The sequence below is a fragment of the Scyliorhinus torazame genome, chromosome 21 (assembly GCF_047496885.1).
Source record: "Scyliorhinus torazame isolate Kashiwa2021f chromosome 21, sScyTor2.1, whole genome shotgun sequence".
In the NCBI taxonomy this organism is placed as follows: Eukaryota; Metazoa; Chordata; class Chondrichthyes; order Carcharhiniformes; family Scyliorhinidae; genus Scyliorhinus; species Scyliorhinus torazame.
Window position 1 is genome coordinate 14,374,338 of NC_092727.1, and position 25,652 is coordinate 14,399,989.

At 45.5% G+C, this 25,652-nt stretch overlaps 1 protein-coding gene across 1 annotated transcript in view; it reads left to right on the plus strand.

Annotated features, from left to right (window-relative positions):
* Positions 1-25,652, plus strand: part of LOC140398739 (uncharacterized) — a 196,020-nt gene that overhangs the window by 76,905 nt on the left and 93,463 nt on the right. Inside the window, exons 3-4 of the mRNA XM_072487749.1 lie at positions 21,660-21,702; positions 24,842-25,128. Coding sequence (XP_072343850.1) covers positions 21,660-21,702; positions 24,842-25,128 — 330 coding nt within the window. The remainder of the gene's footprint in view (positions 1-21,659; positions 21,703-24,841; positions 25,129-25,652) is intronic.

The following is a 25,652-nucleotide window of genomic DNA, read 5'->3' on the forward strand; positions in this document are numbered from 1 at the left end:
GGGTTTCACCCCCACAGCCCAAAGATGTGGTGGTTTGGTGGATTGGCCGCGCTAAATTGCCCCTTAATTGGAAAAAAAGTAATTGGGTACTCTAAATTTTGTTTAAAAAAATAAACTGTAAGATGTAACCTGTAATTGATTTTAATAACAAACATGTATGAAGGAAGTATACAAGAAATGTACTCTCAAATCTAGTCTCTCAAGAGCCTACATACAGAATAATTATGTCCTCAGACTCTGTGGTAGAAACCTGTGGACAGAGTTCTCCAGCCCCACTCCCCCATCCCGCTGCAGGTTGTCCCACAGCGGAGGTGACTCTCCATCAGCGGCTTCCTCTGGTCTCTGCAAAGTTAACGGCGATTTACATTCACCCATGCCACTGTAGGGTAATCCACGGCGGGGGGTTCAACTGCGGCAGGACTAAAAAAACCCAAAAAATCTCGCTGACAGGAAGGGTTTGAAAATGCCGCCCAAACAGCTGATATTGGGGAAACGCCAAAATAGTTCAGTCTCCGATAATAACTCGAGGTACATTCTATCCAAAGATAACTTTGTCAGCTTCGAGGCTCCTGGGAGAGGGGGCTGTTTAGTTTAGGTCGCAGTCTGCCATTGGTCCAGCAGGTTATGTTCCTTTCATGATTGGAAATTTATTTCAGTTGATTTCATAGAATTTACAGTGCAGAAGGAGGCCTTTCAGCCCATCGAGTCTGCACCAGCTCTTGGAAAGAGCACCCTACCCAAGGTCCACACCTCCACCCTATCCCCATAACCCAGTAACCCCACCCAACACTAAGGGCAATTTTGGACACTAAGGGCAATTTATCATGGCCAATCCACCTAACGTGCACATCTTTGGACTGTGGGAGGAAACCGGAGCACCCAGAGGAAACCCACGCAGACACGGGGAGGATGTGCACACTCCGCACAGACAGTGACCCAAGCCGGAATCGAACCTGGGATCCTGGAGCTGTGAAGCAATTGTGCTATCCACAATGGTACCGTGCTGCCCATTATAAACTAGCAATAAATTCAAGGGTTTACTTTATTGAGGTGTAAGGATAGTCGAACCATTAACGCATCACATTTCCGAGGGTTACCATTGAACAAAATCTTAACTGGACCAGCTGTATAAATACTGTGGCTACAAGTGCAGGTCAGAGGCTGTGAAATCTGCCAAGTAACTCACTTCCTGACTCACCAAAGCCTGTCCACCATCTACAAAACATAACTAAGGAGTGTGATGGAATACTGTCCCCTTGCCTGGATGAGTGCAGTTCCAGCAATACTTAAGAAGCTCAACACCATCCAGGACAAAGCAGCCCAATTGATTGACACCCCATCCACCACCTTCAACATTCACTCCCTCCACCACCTACACACAATGGCAGCAGTGTGAACCATCTACAAGATGCACTACAGCAATTCATTAAGGCTCCTTCAGCAGCACCTTCAAAACCCATGACCTCTACCACCCAGAAAGACAAGGACGGTAGATGTACAGATACATGGAAGAACCGTCAACTGCAGGTTCCCCGCCAAGCTACTCTGAATCTCGACTTGGAAATATATTGCTGTTCCTTCACTGTATCTGGGCCAAATTCCTGGAACATCCCTTCCTAACAGCACAGAGGGTGTACCTGCACCACATGGACTGCAGCTCAAGAAGACAGCTCAATACCATCTTTTCAAGAGCAATTAGCAAAGGGCAATAAATGCTGGCATAGCCAGCGACACCCACATCCCATCAACAAATTAAAAAAAATAATATTATAACCTAATAAATTATTTTCCAGTCTCATACAATCAAAATTTAACAAATTCTGTACATATTTGTCCAGGTGTGATGAAAATGGTGTAACAATACAGCATGTGTCCTTTAAAGTGCAAGAAATGATCATGTGATCTCATTTCGGACACTTGTGAACTTCAACAATATTGTACGTGTTTATCACAGCCGAAACTGTCTTGGTTATTGAATTAACCATTGATGCTTAATTTAATCAATATATTTAGTTCAATGAACCCTAAAGTCTGGAATTCATTCCTAAACCTCTCCAGGAGGTGGGCAGCACGGTAGCATAGTGGTTAGCACAATTGCTTCACAGCTCCAGGGTTCCAGGTTCGATTCCCGGCTGGGTCACTGTCTGTGCGGTGTCTGCACATTCACCCCGTGTCTGCGTGGGTTTCCTCCGGGTGCTCCGGTTTCCTCCCACAGTCCAAAGATGTGCAGGTTAGGTGGATTGGCCATGCTAAGTTGCCCTTAGTGATCAAAGTTGCCCTTAGTGTTGGTTGAGTGGGGTTATGGGGCTAGGGTGGTGTGGGCTTGGGTAGGGTGCTCTTTCCAAGAGCCGGTGCAGACTCGGTGGGCCGAATGGCCTCCTTCTGCACTGTAAATTCTATGAAGAAGGCGTGGGCTTAAGTAGGGTGCTTTTTCCAAGTATGGTGCTGGGCCGAATGGCCTTCTTTTGCACCGGCCTGATTCTGTGATCTCTCGACTTCTCTCTCCTCCTTGTTGAGTCTCCTTCAAGCCCATGGCCTGGACTTCCTGACCACTTGGACGATGGGATTGGAGGCAGAGGGGCTGTGAAAATAGTGGGAGGAGCCGTGACAGGGTGATTCCCTGACGCATTCCTGCCAGTGGGCGATGTTTCTCAGAGGAACTGGAACCTCTACTTGAACTACAGGAGTGGGCAGCCAACTAAAAAGAGTAAGACTCCAATTCTGCAGTTTTGACAGACTGTGGCAACTGGTAGAGTGGTCCCTTGGTAGATCTCATAACAACAAGACCATGGGCAGGAAAGGCCACATTCGTGGCCCAAATTCCCTTGGTAGAGATCCTCCTCCACTCCCAAGGGCCTACGGGCTTTGGCCTACACCAATTTTGATTTTTAAGGACCGTCATGGGCTCCTCTCCAGGTCGTGCTGCCATCGCTGTCCCCGACCTATTCCAGGCAGAGTGCTAAATGAGCCGTCAGCGTTAACAGCTCACCAACCGGCCTTAATAAGCACAGAGGCAACCAATTAGATGACCCTCCTCTGGGGAGATTGCACCCCACAGATGCCCTGCTGGCAAGTGGGGGCTTGGGATCCCCATTTGGTTCTGGAATCAGCATCCAAATGCCCAGCCTACCTCTTTGTCCAAGCCTTTGGTTACTTGCCTGACATCTCCTTTTCTGTGGCTCAATGTCAAAGAATGTTTTTATTGGTATCACTCTTGCCAAGTGCCTTGGGACAATTTAATGCATCAATGACACTTAATAAATTCAAACTGTTTACATTATAAACATAAAGGCAACTGTTCGAGGCGAGGTTGGCACATGTGCCGATAACCTCCTGGTTTCCCAGGGTCGCATGATGCGCTGGGAATCGCTCTAACGTGTTCCCACTTAAGGGTTTACCTGGCAATTGCCCAGAAGAGCTGCTGTCCTCTGGTCAATTGCTGAGAACCGTCCCAACAGAGGCGATTTAAATCGCTAACTTCTGATGGTTCTGCCAGTCTTATCCTGATAGTTACTCTAAGAGAGATAGAAGGTAAAATAAACACCCAGACCCAGCCTCACCCCCACAACATGACCCCATCAGGGGACTCACCACGCCTCTCCCCCACCCCCCAACACTCGACCCAACCCACCAACCTGAGCACCACCACCCCCGCCCCCCCCTCGGCCTGGCCGGGCCCGACCCCCTGCACGGTGCAACCCAGTCCGACCCCCACCCGGACTGATCCTCTCCCACCTTCCCTGCATTCCGGAATCTCAGCGCAGGCAAGTCTGGCGAGAGTGGCAGTCTGCCGGGGATTGCCATTCTGTGGCAGTTACTTCTGAAGGCTTATTATCTTTACTGAAATAAAGCCATCACCCGAGTTCATTAGTTCTCTTCTCAAGTCAGAGGGGTTCCATTAAGAGCCATTTGGACCTTGAAGACGACTTGCATTGATGTAGCACCTATCATGACCACTGGCTCTCTCAAAGTACTGGTGAGAGTGGAAATCCGCAGGGGACTGCTACTCTGCGGAAGGCCTTAGTTCAGTGATGTCAGTCACTTCATGTTCTTCAGCAGTTGCCTCACACACCCCCTATCGCTATGGTAACATTAAAGAGAGCCAGCACAAATGAAATGAAAAATGAAATGAAAATGAATGAAAATGGGCGGAAAGCGCTGTGCTGTAACAATTCTATGATTCGATAATCCCAGGTATTTTCCACACTCCCAGCATAATCACCTGTCTCATGATCTAGCCAGTCCATCTATGCCTTATTTGAAGTCATGCTGACTTAATTTAAGATATTCAAATAGGCTAATGGTTTTGCCAAAATCGTTCACACGGTTTTTTTGTGTGAACATGTCAGGTAATATAAACTTTCATTTTATAGTGATGAACGCCTCAGTGAAATGCAGATTGACAAAATACACAGCATGAATAAAGAGATTAGAAGAATTGACCAAAATCTTTCCTTCAAACAACAGATTTTGAGAAGGTTGTTAAATGCAGGGCGTAGTCTGCATTGTGAAAAAGTTAATGAAGGCAGTGCCAGCAGCCACAACTCAGGCAGGTATAGATTCTTCACTAAATGGAGAGGAGTGGGATTGGTGAGTTGGTGAGGGAGGTCAAAGGTGGTCAGATGGATACAGGAGGAATGGTGCATGGTGGCACAGGGGCTAGCACGGCTGCCTCACAGCGCCAGGGGCCCGGGTTCGATTCCGACCTCGGGTGGCTGTCTGTGAGGAGTCTGCACGTTCTCCCCTGTCTGCGTGGGTTTTCTCCGGGTGCTCCGGTTTCCTCCCACAGTCCAAAGATGTGCAGGTTAGGTGGATTGGCCATGCTAATTTGCCCCTTAGTGTCCAAAGGTTAGGTACGGTTATGGGGATAGGGCGGGGAAGTGGGCCTCGGTTGCGTGCTCTTTCGAAGGGTAGGTGCTGACTCGAGAGGCTGAATGGCCTCCTTCAGCACTGTAGAGATCATGGGTGGATTCTCTGTTTTGGAGACTAAGCCCCAATGCCGGCATGAAGACGGTGGTGTTTTACGCCAGGAAAACTGGCGCAAAACGACCACCGATTCCCCGTTGTGCTGGGGGCTAGCTGGGAGGCAGAGTAGAGCTCGCAGCTCTAGCTGTCGATACGGCCCTGAACATGCGCACAGCGGCGGCCTGCACTGTCGCGCTGTGCTTCATGGCGGACTCAGCCCGCGGACCCGGACCGCAAATGTAGTGCCCCCCTTTGGCCGCTCGCGCGTCCCGGACCACCCGCCCACAATGCCCCAGCCCCGAAAGAAGCCCCCCTGCCTGCGGATCGGCCCTCACCCGACTGTGGCGGCGCGGCACTGAGTCCGCAGCCGCGTCGCGAGGTTACCGAACAGTGTGAGCACACGTAACCCACGCCGTCGGGAACTCGGCCAGTCGGGGACGGAGCAGCGCGGGATGGGCCTCAGGCAATATTCTGAGGCTGTGGATAATCGGCGGTGCTTTTCAGGGGGGGGCAGAGAATACAAAAACCGGCGCCACTCCCGATACTGGCATCAAAACGGATTCACCGCCCCTTCGCCGAACACGATTTTGCCATCGGGGACCCGAGAATACAGTCCCATATTTTACTCTATTCGACAGGTGGAATGGGGCATGGCTCGAGAAAGATTTATTAACAAGGATAACAACGATTCAGTGCCTTGGGGGGGCAGAAAGTAGTATCAAATTTAAAGAAAAGGCATACAATTCTGCAAAAGATAGGACAGAATTTTTTTTTTTTTAAATTCACTCATGGGCTGTGGACCTCACTGGCTCAGCCAGCATGTATTGCCCATTCCCGAGGGCATTTAAGAGTCTGGGGTCACATGTAGGTCAGACCAGGTAAGGACAGTACCTCCCGAAAGGGCAGTTTCCTCCCTAAAGGACATTAGTGAACCATATGGGGTTTTACACCAATCGATAGTGGTTTCATGGTCATCTTTAAACTTTCCAGATTTTGTTTTGAAAATAATCTGCCTTGGCGCAAGTCGAATATTTCCCTGGGTCCCTGGATTGTCCAATGACATTACCAGTATGCCACTGCCTCCCCGGCACACAAAGGACAACAAAGAATAACTAAAAGATGAATAAGGATGGAGAAATTAGAATATGAGCGAAAGCTAGCTCGGAACATAAAAACAGAGAGGAAGAGTTTCTAGTGGTATTTAAAAAGGAAAAGAGGAAATTAAATGAGCATTGGTCCTTCTACAGAGAGAGCGAGTACAAAATAAGGAAACAGCAGATTAACTGAACAGACATTTTGCAACTGAATTCATTGTGGAGGATACAAATAACATTCCAGAACATAATTGTGAATCAGGAGGTGAAAGGGAGCAAGGAGCTTCAAACAATTACAGAGCATAAGAACATAAGAACTAGGAGCAGGAGTGGGCAATTCAGCCCCTCGATCCTGCTCGGCCGTTCAATACGGTCACAGCTGATCTCATCTCGGTATCAACTCCACTTTCCCGCCCGTTCTCCATGACCCTTCAACCTAATTAAATTACTGCTAATTAAAAATCTATCTCCTCCTTAAATGTACTCAATGGCCCGGCATCCACGCCACTCTGAAGTAGTGAATTCCACAGATTCACGACCCATTGAGAGAAGTAATTTCTCCTCATCCTTGTTTAAATCTGCTACCACTTACATAAGAACATAAGAACTAGAAGCAGGAGTCGGCCATCTGGCCCCTCGAGCCTCCTCCACCATTCAATGAGATCATGGCTGATCTTTTGTGGACTCAGCTCCACTTTCCGGCCCGAACACCATAACCCTTAATCCCTTTATTCTTCAAAAAACTATCTATCTTTATCTTAAAAACATTTAATGAAGGAGCCTCTACTGCTTCACTGGGCAAGGAATTCCATAGATTCACAACCCTTTGGGTGAAGAAGTTCCTCCTAAACTCGGTCCTAAATCTACTTCCCCTTATTTTGAGGCTATGCCCCCTAGTTCTGCTTTTACCCGCCAGTGGAAACAACCTGCCCGCATCTATCCTATCTATTCCCTTCATAATCTTATATGTTTCTATAAGATCCCCCCTCATCCTTCTAAATTCCAACGAGTACAGTCCCAGTCTACTCAACCTCTCCTCGTAATCCAACCCCTTCAGCTCTGGGATTAACCTAGTGAATCTCCTCTGCACACCCTCCAGTGCCAGTACGTCCTTTCTCAAGTAAGGAGACCAAAACTGAACACAATACTCCAGGTGTGGCCTCACTAACACCTTATACAATTGCAGCATAACCTCCCTAGTCTTAAACTCCATCCCTCTAGCAATGAAGGACAAAATTCCATTTGCCTTCTTAATCACCTGTTGCACCTGAAAACCAACTTTCTGTGACTCATGCACTAGCACACCCAGGTCTCTCTGCACAGCAGCATGTTTTAATATTTTATCATTTAAATAATAATCCCTTTTGCTGTTATTCCTACCAAAATGGATAACGTCACATTTGTCAACATTGTATTCCACCTGCCAGACCCTAGCCCATTCACTTAGCCTATCCAAATCCCTCTGCAGACTTCCAGTATCCTCTGCACTTTTTGCTTTACCACTTATCTTAGTGACGTCTGCAAACTTGGACACATTGCCCTTGGTCCCCAACTCCAAATCATCTATGTAAATTGTGAACAGTTGTGGGCCCAACACTGATCCCTGAGGGACACCACTAGCTACTGATTGCCAACCAGAGAAACACCCATTAATCCCCACTCTTTGCTTTCTATTAATTAACCAATCCTCGATCCATGCTACTACTTTCCCCTTAATGCCATGCATCTTTATCTTATGCAACAACCTTTTGTGTGGCACCTTGTCAAAGGCTTTCTGGAAATCCAGATATACCACATCCATTGGCTCCCCGTTATCTACCGCACTGTTAATGTCCTCAAAAAATTCCACTAAATTAGTTAGGCACGACCTGCCCTTTATGAACCCATGCTGCGTCTGTCCAATGGGACAATTTCCATCCAGATGCCTCGCTATTTCATCCTTGATGACAGATTCCAGCATCTTCCCTACTACCGAAGTTAAGCTCACTGGCCTATAATTACCCACTTTCTGCCTACCTCCTTTTTTAAACAGTGGTGTCACGTTTGCTAATTTCCAATCCGCTGGGACCACCCCAGAGTCTAGTGAATTTTGGTAAATTATCACGAGTGGATTTGCAATTTCCCTAGCCATCTCTTTTAGCACTCTGGGATGCATTCCATCAGGGCCAGGAGACTTGTCTACCTTTAGCCCCATTAGCTTGCCCATCACTACCTCCTTGGTGATATCAATCCTCTCAAGGTCCTCACCTGTCATAGCCTCATTTCCATCAGTCACTGGCATTTTATTTGTATCTTCCACTGTGAAGACCGACCCAAAAAACCTGTTCAGTTCCTCAGCCATTTCCTCATCTCTCATTATTAAATCTCCCTTCTCATCCTCTAAAGGACCAATATTTACCTTAGCCACTCTTTTTTGTTTTATGTATTTGTAGAAACTTTTACTATCTGTTTTTATATTCTGAGCAAGTTTACTCTCATAATCTATCTTACTCTTCTTTACAGCTTTTTTAGTAGCTTTCTGTTGCCCCCTAAAGATTTCCCAGTCCTCTAGTCTCCCACTAATCTTTGCTACTTTGTATGTTTTTTCCTTCAATTTGATACTCTCCCTTATTTCCTTTGATATCCACGGTCGATTTTCCCCCTTTTTACCGTCCTTCCTTTTTGTTGGTATAAACCTTTGCTGGGCACTGTGAAAAATCACTTGGAAGGTTCTCCACTGTTTCACCATAAAGTCTTTGCTCCCAGTCTACCTTAGCTAGTTCTTCTCTCATCCCATTGTAATCTCCTTTGTTTAAGCACAAAACACTCGTGCTTGATTTTACCTTCTCACCCTCCATCTGTATTTTAAATTCCACCATATTGTGATCGCTCCTTCCGAGAGGATCCCTAACTATGAGATCCTGAATCAATCCTGTCTCATTACACAGGACCAGATCTAGGACCGCTTGTTCCCTCGTAGGTTCCATTACATACTGTTCGAGGAAACTATCGCGGATACATTCTATAAACTCCTCCTCAAGGCTGCCTTGACCGACCTGGTTAAACCAATCAACATGTAGATTAAAATCCCCCATGATAACTGCTGTACCATTTCTACATGCATCTGTTATTTCTTTGTTTATTGCCTGCCCCACCATAATGTTACTATTTGGTGGCCTATAGATTACTCCTATCAGTGACTTTTTCGCCTTACTATTCCTGATTTCCACCCAAATGGATTCAACCTTATCCTCCATAGCACCGATGTCATCCCTTACTGTTGCCCGGATGTCATCCTTAAATAACAGAGCTACACCACCTCCCTTACCATCCACTCGGTTCTTCCGAAAAGTTTGATACCCTCGGATATTTAACTCCCAGTCGTGACCTTTAACCATGTTTCAGTAATGGCCACTAAATCATAGTCATTCACGATGATTTGCGCCATCAACTCATTTACCTTATTCCGAATACTACGAGCATTCAGGTAAAGTACACTTATGTTGGCATTTTTACCTCTGTTCTTAATCTTAACACCTCGATCAGTAGCCTCTCCTAAGTTATATTTCCTCTTAACCTTTCTCCTAATTTTCCTTGTCGTCGAACCCATATCTTCCTGTAACAACCTGCTGCGTCGCTTACCATTAATGTTTTCACTTCCCATTTTATTTCTTTTAGTATTCCTGGTCCTATTCACTGAGCTCCCCTCAGTCACTGTACCTTGTACTGTCGCCCTTTTTGATTTGACTATAGCTTCTCTGCCTTACACTTTCCCCCTTACTGCCTTTTATTTCTGTCCCTGTTTTACTACCTTCCAACTTCCTGCATTGGATCCCATTCCCCTGCCACATTAGTTTAAACTCTCCCCAACAGCTCTAGCAAACACCCCCCCCCCCCCTAGGACATCGGTTCCAGTCCTGCCCAGGTGCAGACCGTCCGGTTTGTACTGGTCCCACCTCCCCCAGAATCGGTTCCAATGTCCCAGGAATTTGAATCCCTCCCTCTTGCACCATCTCTCGAGCCACGTATTCATCCTCTCTATCCTGACATTCCTACTCTGACTAGCTCGTGGCACTGGTAGCAATCCTGAGATTACTAGCTTTGAGGTCCTACTTTTTAGTTTAACTCCTAGCTCCCTAAATTCAGCTTGTAGGACCTCGTCCCGTTTTTTACCTATATCGTTGGTGCCTATGTGCACCACAACAGCTGGCTGTTCACCCTCCCCCCCCAGAATGTCCTGCAGCCGCTCCGAGACATCCTTGACCCTTGCACCAGGGAGGCAACATACAATCCTGGAGTCTCGATTGCGTCCGCAGAACCGCCTGTCTATTCCCCTTACAATTGAGTCCCCTATCACTATAGCCCTGCCATTCTTCTTCCTGACCAGCTGCGCAGCAGAGCCAGCCACGGTGCCATGAACCTGGCTGCTGCTGCCTTCCCCTGGTGAGCCATCTCCCTCAACAGTATCCAAAGCGGTATATCTGTTTTGCAGGGAGATGACCGCAGAGGACACCTGCACTGCCTTCCTACTCTTGCTCTGTCTTTTGGTCACCCATTTACCATCTCCCTCAGTACCTTTCACCTGCGGTGTGACCAACTCGCTAAACGTGCTATCCACGACGCCCTCAGCATCGCGGACGCTCCAATGTGAGTCCACCCGCAGCTCCAGAGCCGTCAAGCGGTCTAACAGGAGCTGCAACTGGACACACTTCATGCACGTGAAGGAGCCAGGGACAGTGGACGTGTCCCTGAGCTCCCACATCGCACACGAGGAGCATGACACGGGTCTGAGATCTCCTGCCATGTCTTAAACCTTTGGTTAACTTCAACAATTTCAATTTCCCCAGAAAAAATTTAAATAAATAAATAAACAATGAAGAAAAAAATATATATATATACCAATGAAAAGAAACAGAAAAACAGAAACACTACTTACCAGTCACAAAAAGCACTTCCTCCCCACCCAGCTTTGAATTCCCACCTCGATTCAAATTCCCAAACTCACTCTTTGCTGTGTCTCACTCTGGCTGTCTTCTCTGTCTCACTGGGAGAACTCACTGGGAGTGAGTTTACAAGTGGCTCTTTTTAAACTGTCCTGAATTGACTCCCTTCCCCCACCTGCTTTTAGATCAAAGTAGATTGAAGTGACTGACACTTAACTGCCAACCAGTTATGTGAGTGGGTGGGGCAGCCCTTGTTAACCTACACTGCACAATACTAGCTTAAAATCAATTAATTTAAACTCCTGAAATTTAAAAGGAGCTGCCTTACTGATTCAATTTAATTCAATTCAATTCCCACCTCGATTCAAATTCCCAAACTCACTCTTTGCTGTGTCTCACTCTGGCTGTCTTCTCTGTCTCACTGGGAGAACTCACTTCTCTTAAAACTATGACCTCTCTTTCTGGATTGCTCCACCCGAGGAAACATCCGCTCTATGTCTAATTTGTCAATAACTTTTATCATCTTATATACTTCAATAAAGTTGCCTCTCATTCTAAACTCGAGAGAGTGTAGGCCGAAACTGTTCAATCTCTCTCATCTCTAGAATCAATCTAGCGAACCTCCTTTGAACTGCCTCTAAAACAACTACATCCCTCCTCAAATAAGGGGACCAAAACTGTACACAGTACTCCAGGTGCAGTCTCACTAATGCCTTGTACAGTTGCAGCAACATTTCCCTACTTATACACTCTATTCCTTTAGCTATAAAGTCCAACATTCCATTTGCCTTTGTTATTACCTGCTGTTTTTATTAACTAGTTTTCTAAGATTTATGCAAGAGGACACCGAGATCCCGCTGCACCAAGGCACTCTGATGTGCCTCTCCATTTAGGTAATAAGTTGCCTTTCCATTTTTCAGACCCAAATGGATAACTTCACACTTATCCACGTTAAACTCCATCTACCAAATTTTGGCCCGCTCACCGAACCGATCTATATCCATTTGTAATGTTTTTATTTTCTCATTGCAATTTACTATCCCACCTATTTTAGTGTCATCTGCAGATTTGGCTAGAGCGCCTTCTATCCCTGTATCCAAGTCATTATTATAGATTGTAAATAGTTGGGGCCCTAAGGACTGAATCCTGTGGCACCCCACTAGTTACATTTTGCCAACCAGAAAAAAAAACATTTATCCCGACTCTCTGCCTTCCGTCGGTTAGCCAGTCTTCTATCCAAGCTGATAAATTACTCCTATTCCCGTATGATCTTATCTTTTGTATTAACTTTTTGTGTGGCACCTTATCGAATGCTTTCTGGAAGTCCAGATACACTACATCTACAGGATGTCCATTATCCACTTGGCTTGTACATTTTCGAAGAACTCTAGCAAATTAGTCAAACACGATTTACCCTTCATAAAAACATGCTGGCTCTGATGGATTGCGTTTTGACTTTCTAAATGTCCTGTTCCTTAGTGTTCCTTAATAATAGATTCTAACAATTTTCCAATGATAGATGTTAAACTAAGTTGTCTATATTTTCCTACTTTTTGCTTTCTTCACTTTTTGAATAAGGACGATACATTAGAATTTTTCCAATCCACTGGAACCTTTCCCAGATCCAGGGAAGTTTGGAATATAATAAACAATGGATCCACTATCTCCACTGCCACTTCCTTTAAGACCCCAGGATAAGGCAATCAGACCCTGGGGACTTATCTGCCTTCAGTTACAGTAGTTTGTTTAGTACATTTTCCCTATTGGTGATGATTTTTCTAAGTTCCTCCCTTTCTATTACCTCTGTATTACCTGTTACTATTGGGATAGTACTAATGTCCTCCACTGTGAAAACTGAGGCAAAATATTGATTTAGCGTCTCTGCTATTTCTGTGTTCCCCACTATTAACTCCCTGGTTACCTCCTCCAAGGGACCAACGTTCACTTTAGCTACTCTCTTCCCTTTTATATATCATGGAAGCTTTTGCTATCTTTGTTTATATTTTGCTCTAGTTTTCTTTCATAATTTACCTTTACTCTTTTTATTACATTTTTAGTGACCCTTTGTTGACCTTTAAAAGTTCCCCAATCTTCCAGCCTGCCACTGGCCTTGGCAATGTGGTATGCCTTTGTTTTCGTATTTATGTTATCTTTAATTTCCTTTCTCAGCCATGGATTTATTTCCCCCCCCCCCCCCCCCCCCCCCCTCATAATCTTTTTCCTCTCTGGAATATATTTCAGTTAGGAAAAATAGAAGATCTCCTTAAACAACTGCCACTGTTCATCAACGGTCCTACCTTTTAATCTTCCTACCCAGTCCAGTAGGGCCATATCTGTTCTTATGCCAACATAATTACCTTTTTCAACTCCAGAGCGCAAGTATCGGGCTCCAGTTTCTCATCCTCAAACAGAATCTGAAATTCTATTATGCAATGATCACTCTTCCATAGAGGATCCTGAAGGATTTGAGGTCATTCATTAATCCCTCCTCATTGCATAATAGCAAATCAAGAATAGCCTGCTCCCTGGTTGGCTCCACAACATATTGCTCTAAGAAACAACCTCTAACACATTCAATGAACTTTTGCTCGAGGCTACCAATCTATATGCATATTAAAATCACCCATGTCTATTGGTCTACCTTTCGTACAAACCTCCAATATTTCCTGGCTTATACCATGCAACTACTGTTTGGGAACCAATAGATTACTCCCATCAGGGACTTTTTTCATTTGCAATTTCTTATTTCTACCCAGACTGATTCCACATCTGGATCTCCAGTGCCTATATAATTTCTCACTACAGCACTGATCCCTTCCTTTACTCGCAAAGCTAAACCACCTCCTTTTCCTTTCTGTCTATCTTTCTGAAATACTGGGTATCCTTGAATATTCACCTCCCAGACCTGGTCTCCTTGTAACCATGTCTCAGTAATCGCCATCAAATCAGACTCCTTTGTCTCTATTTGTGCTGTGAACTCATTAATGTTGTTCAAAATGCTTTGTGCATTCAGACACAAAGCCTTTAATTTTGTGCTATTTTCAAATTTCCCTACTCTTGTCTGATTCCTTGGTGCAACAAGACGTTCACACGATCTGTCCCCCCCTTTCATGTTCTGGGACGAATCCACCTCATCACTAACCAGCACTCCTATCTTCTCTTTTAATTTTGATTTTCTAATTTTACATACAACTGAGCCCCCCCCCCCCCCCTCCACTCCCCACCCCACCCCACCTCCCACACACACGCATGCACGCTACTTAGTTTAAAGTTGAGGGAAAAGTTTCAGAGAATATTATTAGAAATAAAACAAGTCCCCAGGTACGTTTGTACTTCATCCTGGGGTCGTAAAAGAAGTGGCTGCTGAAATTCCTTAGATTCTGGACATGTTCAGTCAGTTTGGAAAATAGCAAATGTAACTCCTCTATTCAAGAAAGGAAGGAGGCAGAAATCGGGAATGTAGCGGCTTGTTAGCTTAACATCTGTCACTGAAAAATATCTGGAATCCATGATGAAGGAGCTTATACTTAGGCACGTGGAAAATCTCAATGCAATCAGGCAGGAACAATGTGGTTTTGTGAAAGGGAAATCGTGTTTGACTAACTTACTGAAGCTCTTTGAGGAAGTAACAAGGAATGTGGATAACGGGGAACCTGTGAATGTGCTGTACTTAGATTTCCAGAAGGCATTTGATAAGGTGTCAAATCAGAAGATAATGTGCAAAATAACTCATGATGCAGCAGGTATCGTAATAGCATGGGTAGAGAATTAGTTAGCTAACAGGCAACAGAAAGTTGGCATGAATGGGGCATTTTCAGGTAGGCAAAATGGGACGAGTGCACAACCACAGAAATCAATGCTGGGGCGTCAATTGGTTACACTTTCTGTTTTTATTTCAAATTTCCAGTATTTTGATGTTTCAGAAGATTTGCAATGGGTTAAAACGGACGAGCAACCAGACCAGTGTGAGGAGATGCAGCTCTGTACCATGGCAATGAAACTTACAGCTTATTATCTTCATGAATGTAGCACTGATTCCTATGTCCCTAAAACCTCAAATGTCTAGCAATATTTTCTTTTGTTCGCAATCACGGGACACAAAGAGAGGTACCTGAAATATAATCAAATGAGTGGGGAGAGTGTTTGAAACTGTAACATTACAGGTTATCAAGTCACAAGGCGTGCCTGCTGAAATGCAAAGTAGAAAATCTTTGTCCCCACCAGGAGATGGGTACACAACACCTAGATGCAAATTAATTAACTCCGCTTGTTTATTTTTCTTTATTATGTGCTACATTAATTATGGGACAGATAAATATCCCGTGCGTATCTGTCTGACGCTGTTTGTGTCCTCCAAGTTGCCACAACAAGCAATTACAATGAGTAATTTGTCACTGGCTTAACACCCCATGAAGTTGGCTGCCAGAATGTACAGTGAATTTAGCTTCGCAGCAAGCCTTCAAGAAGGAGGGTGATGTGTTCCAGAGTGTGGAAAACAAATAAATTGTTAGAGAGATATCAGTTACCTCAGTCCCCTGGCGAGGCAGGGTGACATGGTGGCACAATGGTTAGTACTGTTGCCTCACAGCGCCAGGGACCCGGGTTCAATTCCAGCCTTGGGTCACTGACTGTGTGGAGTTTGCACGTTCTCCCTGTGTCTACGTGGGTTTCCTCTGGGTGCTCCGTTTTCCCCCCACAGCCCAAAGTTGTGCAGGTTAGATGGAATGGCTATGATCAATGCGCGGGATTACAGGGAGAGAGGGGTAGAGTGCTATTTCAGAGGGTCCATGCGGACTCGATGGGCCGAATGGCTTCCTTCTGCACTGTAGAGATTCTATGACTGAGTTGGTTTCATTGCCCTTGAAAGGATTTTCCAGAGTCTTTTTCCTAAAATGAGTCTTTATTCACACAACTCAAGATTTCAAAACAGCTACTGCGTGTCCTTGATAAGGATGTACCTGTCAGGCAGGGAGGAAGTGGTCGAGCAAGGCAACTGTGGTTTACTAAAGCAGTCGAAACACTTGTCAAGAGGAAGAAGGAGGCTTATGTAAAGATGAGACATGAAGGTTCAGTTAGGGCGCTCGAGAGTTACAAGTTAGCTAGGAAGGACCTAAAGAGAGAGCTAAGAAAAGCCAGGAGGGCCATGAGAAGTCTTTGGCAGGTAGGATCAAGGATAACCCTAAAGCTTTCTATAGATATGTCAGGAATAAAAGAATGACTAGGGTAAGAGTAGGGCCAGTCAAGGACAGTAGCGGGAAGTTGTGCTTGGAGTCCGAGGAGATAGTTGAGGTGCTAAATGAATATTTTTCGTCAGTATTCACACAGGAAAAAGATAATGTTGTCGAGGAGAATACTGAGATTCAAGCTACTAGACTAGAAGGGCTTGAGGTTCATAAGGAGGAGGTATTAGCAATTCTGGAAAGTGTGAAAATAGATAAGTCCCCTGGGCCGGGTGGGATTTATCCTAGGATTCTCTGGGAAGCTAGGGAGGAGATTGCTGAGCCTTTGGCTTTGATCTTTAAGTCATCTTTGTCTACAGGAATAGTGCCAGAAGACTGGAGGATAGCAAATGTTGTCCCCTTGTTCAAGAAGGGAAGTAGAGACAACCCCGGTAACTATAGACCAGTGAGCCTTACTTCTGTTGTGGGCAAAATCTTGGAAAGGTTTATAAGAGATAGGATGTATAATCATCTGGAAAGGAATAATTTGATTAGAGATAGTCAACAAGGTTTTGTGAAGGGTAGGTCGTGCCTCACAAACCTTATTGAGTTCTTTGAGAAGGTGACCAAACAGGTGGATGAGGGTAAAGCAGTTGATGTGGTGTATATGGATTTCAGTAAAGCGTTTGATAAGGTTCCCCATGGTAGGCTACTGCAGGAAATACGGAGACATGGAATTCAGGGTGATTTAGCAGTTTGGATCAGAAATTGGCTAGCTGGAAGAAGACAGAAGGTGGTAGTTGATGGGAAATGTTCAGACTGGAGTCCAGTTACTAGTGGTGTACCACAAGGATCTGTTTTGGGGCCACTGCTGTTTATAATTTTTATAAATGACCTGGAGGAGGGCGTAGAAGGATGGGTGAGTAAATTTGCAGATGACACTAAAGTCGGTGGAGTTGTGGACAGTGCGGAAGGATGTTACAAGTTACAATGGGACATAGATAAGCTGCAGTGCTGGGCTGAGAGGTGGCAAATGGAGTTTAATGCAGAAAAGTGTGAGGTGATTCATTTTGGAAGGAATAAAAGGAAGACAGAGTACTGGGCTAATGGTAAGATTCTTGGCAGTGAGGATGAGCAGAGAGATCTTGGTGTCCATGTACATAGATCCCTGAAAGTTGCCACCCAGGTTGAAAGGGTTGTTAAGAAGGCGTACGGTGTGTTAGCTTTTATTGGCAGAGGGATTGAGTTTCGGAGCCATGAAGTCATGTTGCAGCTGTACAAAACTCTGGTGCGGCCGCATTTGGAGCATTGCGTGCAATTCTAGTCGCCGCATTATAGGAAGGATGTGGAAGCATTGTGCAGAGGAGATTTACCAGAATGTTGCCTGGTATGGAGGGAAGATCTTATGAGGAAAGGCTGAGGGACTTGAGGCTGTTTTCATTAGAGAGAAGAAGGTTAAGAGGTGACTTAATTGAGACACACAAGATGATCAGAGGATTGGATAGGGTGGACAGTGAGAGCCTTTTTCCTCGGATGGTGATGTCTAGCACAAGGGGACATAGCTTTGAATTGAGGGGAGATAGATATAGGACAGATGTCAGAGGTAGGTTCTTTACTCAGAGAGTAGTAAGGGCGTGGAATGCCCTGCCTGCAACAGGAGTGGACTCGCCAACACTAAGGGCATTCAAATGGTCATCGGATAGACATATGGACGATAAGGGAATAGTGTAGATGGGCTTTAGAGTGGTTTCACAGGTCGGCGCAACATCGAGGGCCGAAGGGCCTGTACTGCGCTGTAATGTTCTATGTTCTATTTATCAACGACTTTCATTGCATTACATTGTGAGATGCCCTTCAGCTTGAACTTCTCCCAATTTCTTCAAACATATATTTATTTTCGTATACCAATCCAACAGTTGATGATGTGCATCCAACTATTTAATTTTAGAGATTTTTCTTTCCCTCCAAGCATTAGTTTCAAATCAGTCATGTCAATCAACAACCTTTTACACATAGAGTGTGCATTATCTCACAATGAACAATTTCCTACATAACATGCAATTAGCATGGTTTGTTATGTCTGACAACCAGAATCTTGTGTCCCCACTGCTTCCATAAAAAAGTGCTTCAGCCACTTTATTTATGAGGAGTATAGAATATAAGAGTGCTGGGCAGCATGGTGGCAGTGGGTTAGCCCTGCTGCCTCATGGCGCCGAGGTCCCAGGTTTGATCCCGGCTCTGGGTCACTGTCTGTGTGGAGTTTGCACATTCTCCCCGCGTCTGCGTGGGTTTCGCCCCCACAACCCAAAAGATGTGCAGGCTAGGTGGATTGAACACGCTAAATTGCCTTTTAATTGAAAAAATGAATTGGGTACTCTAAATTTCTTTTTTTTTGAAGAATATAAGAGTGAGTGCCTTAAAATTGACGGGGTTCCTCCTGCCGATGAAAGCTTCCCATGTCAGGGAAATCCAAGAAATTGGAATATTTCCTGCTGGTGATGGTCTCGTCATATATTTTAAACATTGGGAATATATGAGTAAGATCATCAAGACATGGCCAGAGTGACTGTGTGAATCTAACCAGTGCATTTGCTATGTTAATGAGCCAAGCAATACTGCAAATAGATGTTTACCTGAGGCAATTTTGTCAGACTGGGTACAGTACATGAATAGACCTGAATGGGTTGTCGGGATTCAAAGGATAAGACAAATCTGTGGGTAGCATTGTTGTTTCACAGCGCCAGGGTCCCAGGTTCAATTCCCGGCTTGGGTCACTGTCTGTGCGGAGTCCGCACGTTCTCCCCGTGCCTGCGAGGGTTTCCTCCGGGCGCTCCGGTTTCCTCCCACAAGTCCCGAAAGACGTGATGTTACATAAATTGGACATTCTGAATTCTCCCTCAGTGTACCCGAACAGGTGCCGGAATGTGGCGACTAGGGGATTTTCACAGTAACTTCATTGCAGTGTTAATGTAAGCCTACTTGTGACAATAATAAAGATTATTATTATTATTATTTGCGCGGTGCGAAGGAAAGGTGTCATAGAGAAGGTGGATAAAGTGAGTTTACTTTTATTATAAATTCTAAAAGTTAAAATTGAGAGATGAAGGTAATCAAGTCTGGGAGAGTACAGTTCTAAAGAAATTAGGTCCAGTAAGCGAGATCAAAAGGGAAAACACACTCAAGTAGATACTGGAACCCATGTGGGAGCTACATTGAGATCTCAGCCAAGGAAAGGAATAGCTGTTTACCTCCCAGCAAACAGTGGGTGAAGGAAGCCAGGTTTGAAAAGTAAACTGGGTTAACTTCAGAAGCAACCCCAACAAATGTGAAGGCAGAGTGTGGTCAAATCTAAAAGTTGTGGTGGACCAGATTGGAGAGAGTTAACTCTGAAAGCAGTTAAGTTTGTTTGGAATTGTTTAAAGCAATGAAACTGGATAAAGTCATTGGTCTGGATTCTCCAGTTACCAAGCCGCTTGTTTCACGGTGCCACACTGATTCCATCTTCCCCCCATGCTGCTGGGAAACGCAGGGGCAGGGGCGCGTTACCAGTAGAAAATTCTGGCCATTTTCTTATGTAAGTGTACTCATAATTTTCTTTAAATATTTTTATTAAAACATTCTACATTTTAGATCAAAGAATTTACAAAACAAAACTGTACCAAACATGTATCAAACATTACAAGCAACAACAGTAACAGGAACCCCGATAAAAGAGACGCAACCCAAACAATTCCCCCTCTTTCCATCTCCCCCACCAAGAGTTAACAGTGGCCCGATCTTTAAAGTGCAAAATAAACAACCACCATCCAAGATAGAACCCATCGATCGACCACTTCACCATGAACTTGACCCGCTCGAGGTACGAGAATTCCATTGAATCACCCAGCCATGCTTCTCCATTGGGTGGCGCCACCTGCCTCCAGCTCAGCACTATCCGTCGCCACGCCAACAGCAATGCAAATGCCAAAGCAGCCGTCCCTGGCCCCATCCTCAATTCCGGTTTATTCAACATCCCAAATACGATAACTAATGGACAGGGCTCTAAGTCAACATTAAGGATTGCAGATATGGGGGCTAAAAAAGGACCCCAAAAATGCACCAGCTTGGGGCAGGACCAGAACATGTGCGTATGGAGAGCAGGCTCTCTCGAGCACCACTCACACTTATCCTCGACCCCCTGAAAAATATTGACTCATACTGGCCCTGGTGAGGTACAATCTAAACACCACCTTTAGCTGTATCAAGCTCAACCTCACGTAGGACGACGTAGCAAATTACCCTATGACAGGGCTCACTCCACACCTCCTCCGCCTCGAAAATGGGTCCCAGCTCCTCCTCCCACCTGGCCTTCACCTCATTTACCGAAACCTGTTCTTCCCCCAGTATCGACCCATATATCCCAGACACGCCCTCCTCCGACCCCGCACACGAGAGTATCCTTTCCAGCAACGTAGACGGGGATGCCCCCGGGAAAGTCGGAAATGCCCGCCAACAAAGTCCCGCACCTGGTAATATCTGAACCTGCCTGCTCCCCCTAGCTCTGCTTTCTCCTTCAACTCCCCCCAACTCGCACACCGCCCCCCCCCCAGAAACAGATCCCTCACTCTCTCCAGCTCCTATCTTTACACTTCAATTTTCTTTTCTATTTCTTAATAAACGTTTCAAATCATCACAGGTAGTCGGGGGTCATCATTTCTGGAGCTCAATACCTAAGACTATAAGAATTAGGTCACTCGGCCCATCGAGTCTGCTCCGCCATTCAATCATGGCTGATTTTTTTTTCTCATTCCCTTTCTCCTGCCTTCTCCCCATAATCCCAGATTCCATTATTAATCATGAACCTATCTATCTCTGTCTTAAAGACACTCAGTGATTTGGCCTCCACAGCCTTCTGCGGCAAAGATTCACCACCCTCTGGCTGAAGAAATTCCTCCTCGTCTCTGTTTTAAAGCATCATCCCTTTAGTCTGAGATTGTGTCCTCTGGTTCTAGTTTTTCCTATAAGTGGAAACATCCTCTCCACGTCCACTCTATCCAGGCCTCGCAGCATCCTGTACAATCTCCTCACACTGTTCAACCTGCAAACACAGTTGAGAGTAGTTATTTCATGTTTCCCTTCTGCGATTTGAACAACTCAGCATTTGGCATCAGCTGTGCCCTTAACAGGAGTTAATGGAGTTTGAAACAGCCCCCACCTCCCTCTGCCCTCAACCATGATGGGACAGAAAAATTCCACTCTGAGAGTTGGAGGACCAAACGTAAGTCGGTGAGCATTGGAGTGACTTGAACAAAACATGGTACGCTGCAGTTTAGAATAGAGGTAGCAGAGATTCAGATAAGTTATGGAAGGTAGACGATGAATTCTGATCCTTTAAATTATACTATTTTGCCTGTGCATTACAGGTGGAAAATTTACAAAACATGTACTCACCAATTCCAATTTACCTGTAGTTACAGCTACAAAAAATAAGACAAGTAGTAATAATTTTACTAACTGAGTATTTTTTTTATGTCAAGCAGATGGTTTTGCCACACCTTTCGATGACATGTTATTCACAAATAGGTAAGATCTATCACACCCTGTCCCTAATATAACTGCATCAACAGCATAATCTTGAGCAGGAACTGACACATTTCAGGCAGCACAATGGTGCGAAAGAACTTTTTACTGGCTAAATTACTGACACACAATAATTCGTTTGTTAATTGTTACTGTGTCCACTTTATTTTCTGTTTATAATTGACACTGCTTTTATCAGCTAACCAAAATTTCTTGTGCCAGCTGCCATTCTGTTTGTTTTAATCTGTGTTTATATATGGAGTGCCAAGCACTTCCAGATAATGCTGTCATTTGTTTTAATGATCAACTTTCTTTCCAGAATGACAGACAGGGAATAGATTTGTTTTTTGCTTGTACTTGGACCAGCCCTTCTCAGGTGAAGCGCGGAGCAGATGAAGGGAAACACTCCTTGTAATGTCTCTTTCATAAAAATGGCCACTTTTGTGCAGAGGACTGGTAGTGGGAACTGACTATCGATAGACTTGGGCAATATCTGCGGAGACAGAGTTATCTCAGAACTCCAGATGAAAGGTCACAGGCTCTCATGCCACAGATGCAACCATAACCTGCTGAGTATTGCCAGCATTTTATTTCGGGAGGTCTTATGTCCCAATGGGTACCATCCATGCCTCTGAGTCAGAGGTTCCGGGTTAAAATCCCACCCTGGACTTGATGGTCAAGGTAAATGCATTGACACCGTTGTCGATTATAGATCATAGATTTTACAGTGCAGAAGGAGGCCATTCAGCCCATTGGGTCTGCACCGGCCTTTGGAAAGAGCACCCTATGCAAGCCCATACCTCCCGTAACCCAGTAACCCCAGCTAACCTTTTTGGACACTAAGGGGTAATTTAGTACGGCCAATCCGCCTAATCTGCACATCTTTGTGCTGTGAGAGGAAGCCGGAGCACCCGGAGGAAACCCACGCAGACACGGGGAGAACGTGCAGACTCCGCACAGACAGTCACCCAAGCCGGGAATCGAACCTGGGATGCTGGAGCTGTGAAGCAACAGTGCTAACCACTGTGCCACCGTGCTTCCCCAAACAGGTTGAGTGTCAGCCTGCAAATCCTTCCAGCAAGCCACTGTCTGGCAATAAGAAGGGGGAAAATTCCCTGGACAGCCATGTTTGATGTGGAGATGCGCCCCCTCAGGTTCTAAGCCTCAGCCGGCAGACTAGTGACCTGTTCCGGGAATAACTATCCATGGAAACCCAAAATTCTGCCGTAGATCACCCATATGTGCGGAAAGAGAATTGGGATGATTTTGTTTTGGATTGCCAACAACTGCAATATTTCTACTTTCGACTAACTACCGACATTCACCCAGACCGAGGGCCGGGGGCTCCGGCTTTTCCTGCCAGTGTGATCATCCGGCCCTGCCGAAGGTGACCACCCACCATGGGTTCCCCACCGATCTATCAGTCAAGGTGGCGCAGAATAATTAGGCACCACTCGGCAATGGAGGATGTAGGTTTTATTGTCTCCCTGTTTCTTGAGTTGCCCGTGTCAGCCAAATATGGTGATCACATCCTGATCCCATTTTGGGTGCCTCCCCAATGGTGAGATCAGCGATACCAATGGAGCAGTGGGTGGCACATGGCCTTTGTGTAGGAAATAACAGGATTGTACGCTCATTCGAGGCTTTGAGATGGCCAGAGTCGCCTCTGACACATCATGGAAGTATCGAGGCCGGAGTGATCTGCTGGAGTAGATTGGATCTCTGAGGGAAGGGCGGGAAATTAAGTTCCTAGAATCTCTGTGCTCCAAACTGGCTTGAATTTTTATCTGTATTTATTGCTCTTTGAAGATTTCATGTGATTTAGGTGGGGCGGGGAGTTTACATAGTGTGGTATGGATGAGGCTAAATGGATCAAATAGTCTTTTCCCGTCCATCCATGTTGATATGTTCATATTTTCCTCGCGGCATCAAACTGGATTGGTATTGAAAGCCAATGAGGAAAATAAAAACGCTTTAAAATGTAGAGAGCTGGCTCTCATTGGCTGAGCTACGAAGGAAATAATTGCCTTGCACTCATTGTAGTAAACTAGCTCAAAGGGCCAAATGGCCTACTGCTTGTCCTCCTTGTCCTGCTTTCTATTATTGCCCAGAGTATTTGTGATGAACGGTTACTGCCTTGTCATCATGTAAGGTGATGTCCCCTTTAAGACCGGGCTTGGAACCCTGGGGACTCCGCCTCTGGCTCCGCCCATCTGTGAGCCATATATAAGGGGCTGCCTTGTGGGCTGTGCAGCAGTTAGCACATGTCTCAGCTCTAGCATAGTTCTTAGTCTATTAAAGCCTTCTTTACCGTTTACACTCTATGCGTCGTTATTGAGGGTACCTCAATTTATTAGACTAAGAACTATGCTAGAGCTGAGACGTGTGCTAACTGCTGCACAGCCCACAAGGCAGCCCCTTATATATGGCTCACAGATGGGCGGAGCCAGAGGCGGAGTCCCTAGGGTTCTAAGCCCGGTCTTAAAGGGGACATCACCTTACATGATGACAAGGCAGTAACCGTTCATCACAGTATTCATCTTTGTGACCAGAGTAAAGTCACCCTGTGCACTCTCTTCAGTAGAAACGCTTGATCATTCCTTGTCACAAACAGGAAATCTGCTTTACTAAACCCAACACCAAAATGGACTTAAAAAGCAGGAAGGAGCAATGGAATTCTAAAGAATAAAGTGCGTGTTCAAGTATGTAAAGTGGGGCGGCACGGTGGCGTAGTGGTTAGCACTGCTGCCTACGGCGCTGAGTACCTGGGTTGGACCCCAGTCCCGAGTCACTGTCCGTGTGGAGTTTGCACGTTCTGCCCAGGTCTGTGTGGGTTTCACCGCCACAACCGAAAGATGTGCAAGGTAGGTGAATTGGCCAGGCAAAATTTCCCCTTAATTGGAAAAAAGATATAATTGGGTACGCTAAATTTTTAAAAAATCTATTTAAAGTGATTTTAAGTCCACAATTCCGGAGCTTTATAAATAACTTGGCACGCGCGAAACATGGAGAAGCTGCAATCCTGGTGTAATAATCAAATTCACAATTAAACTATTTTAATGTCACTGCAGATGGATTCTGATCTTGCATTGAACGCAAACACACAATCACAATTATTGATGTTATCTTTTGCTGTCTTTAGGACATCCTGTGTTCCCCGAGGTTGATCTTCCTTCACCGTCAATGCAGCATGCTGAAGAGGGCACTTTCCACACTACATGGCTGCCCCAGCCGTCTTCTGCTGCCCTGCAGCCGATACCACAGTGGCCACCATGTCCTGATTACACCTCACATGAAGCAGTGAGCTCCTCATATATGCAAGACATGTGCATGCAGCCTGTCTGTTCCAGCTATGCAGTAGTGGGACCTCCCTCAGTGGTGTCATATGCTCCACAGCCCTTGCTGAGCAACTTTGGGGTGAATTGTCAGGTACGGAATCTTCATATTCTCACACAAAGCGCTGCTTATGAAATGCATCAGAACACCCTTTTTAAAGGCTCGTCAATGGTTGAGTTAAACATCGCGTGGCTCCAAGTTGAGGGTTCCAGTCCCAGTCTGTGCTGAATTGAGCAATGGCAACCACAGGAGGGAATAGATTTAATCCATTAAATCTGGGCAGCACAGTAGCACAAGTGGCTAGCACTGTGGCTTCACAGCTCCAGGGTCCCAGGTTCGATTCCCCGCTGGGTCACTGTCTGTGCCGAGTCTGCACGTTCTCCCCGTGTCTGTGTGGGTTTCCTCCGGGTGCTCCGGTTCCCTCCCACAGTCCAAAGACGTGCAGGTTAGGTGGATTGGCCATGCTAAATTGCCCTGAGTGACCAAAAAGGTTAGGAGGGGTTATTGGGTTACGGGGATAGGGTGGAAGTGAGGGCTTAAGTAGGTTGGTGCAGACTCGATGGGCTGAATGGCCTCCTTCTGCACTGTATGTTCTATGTAATGAGCCCGATTGGCTA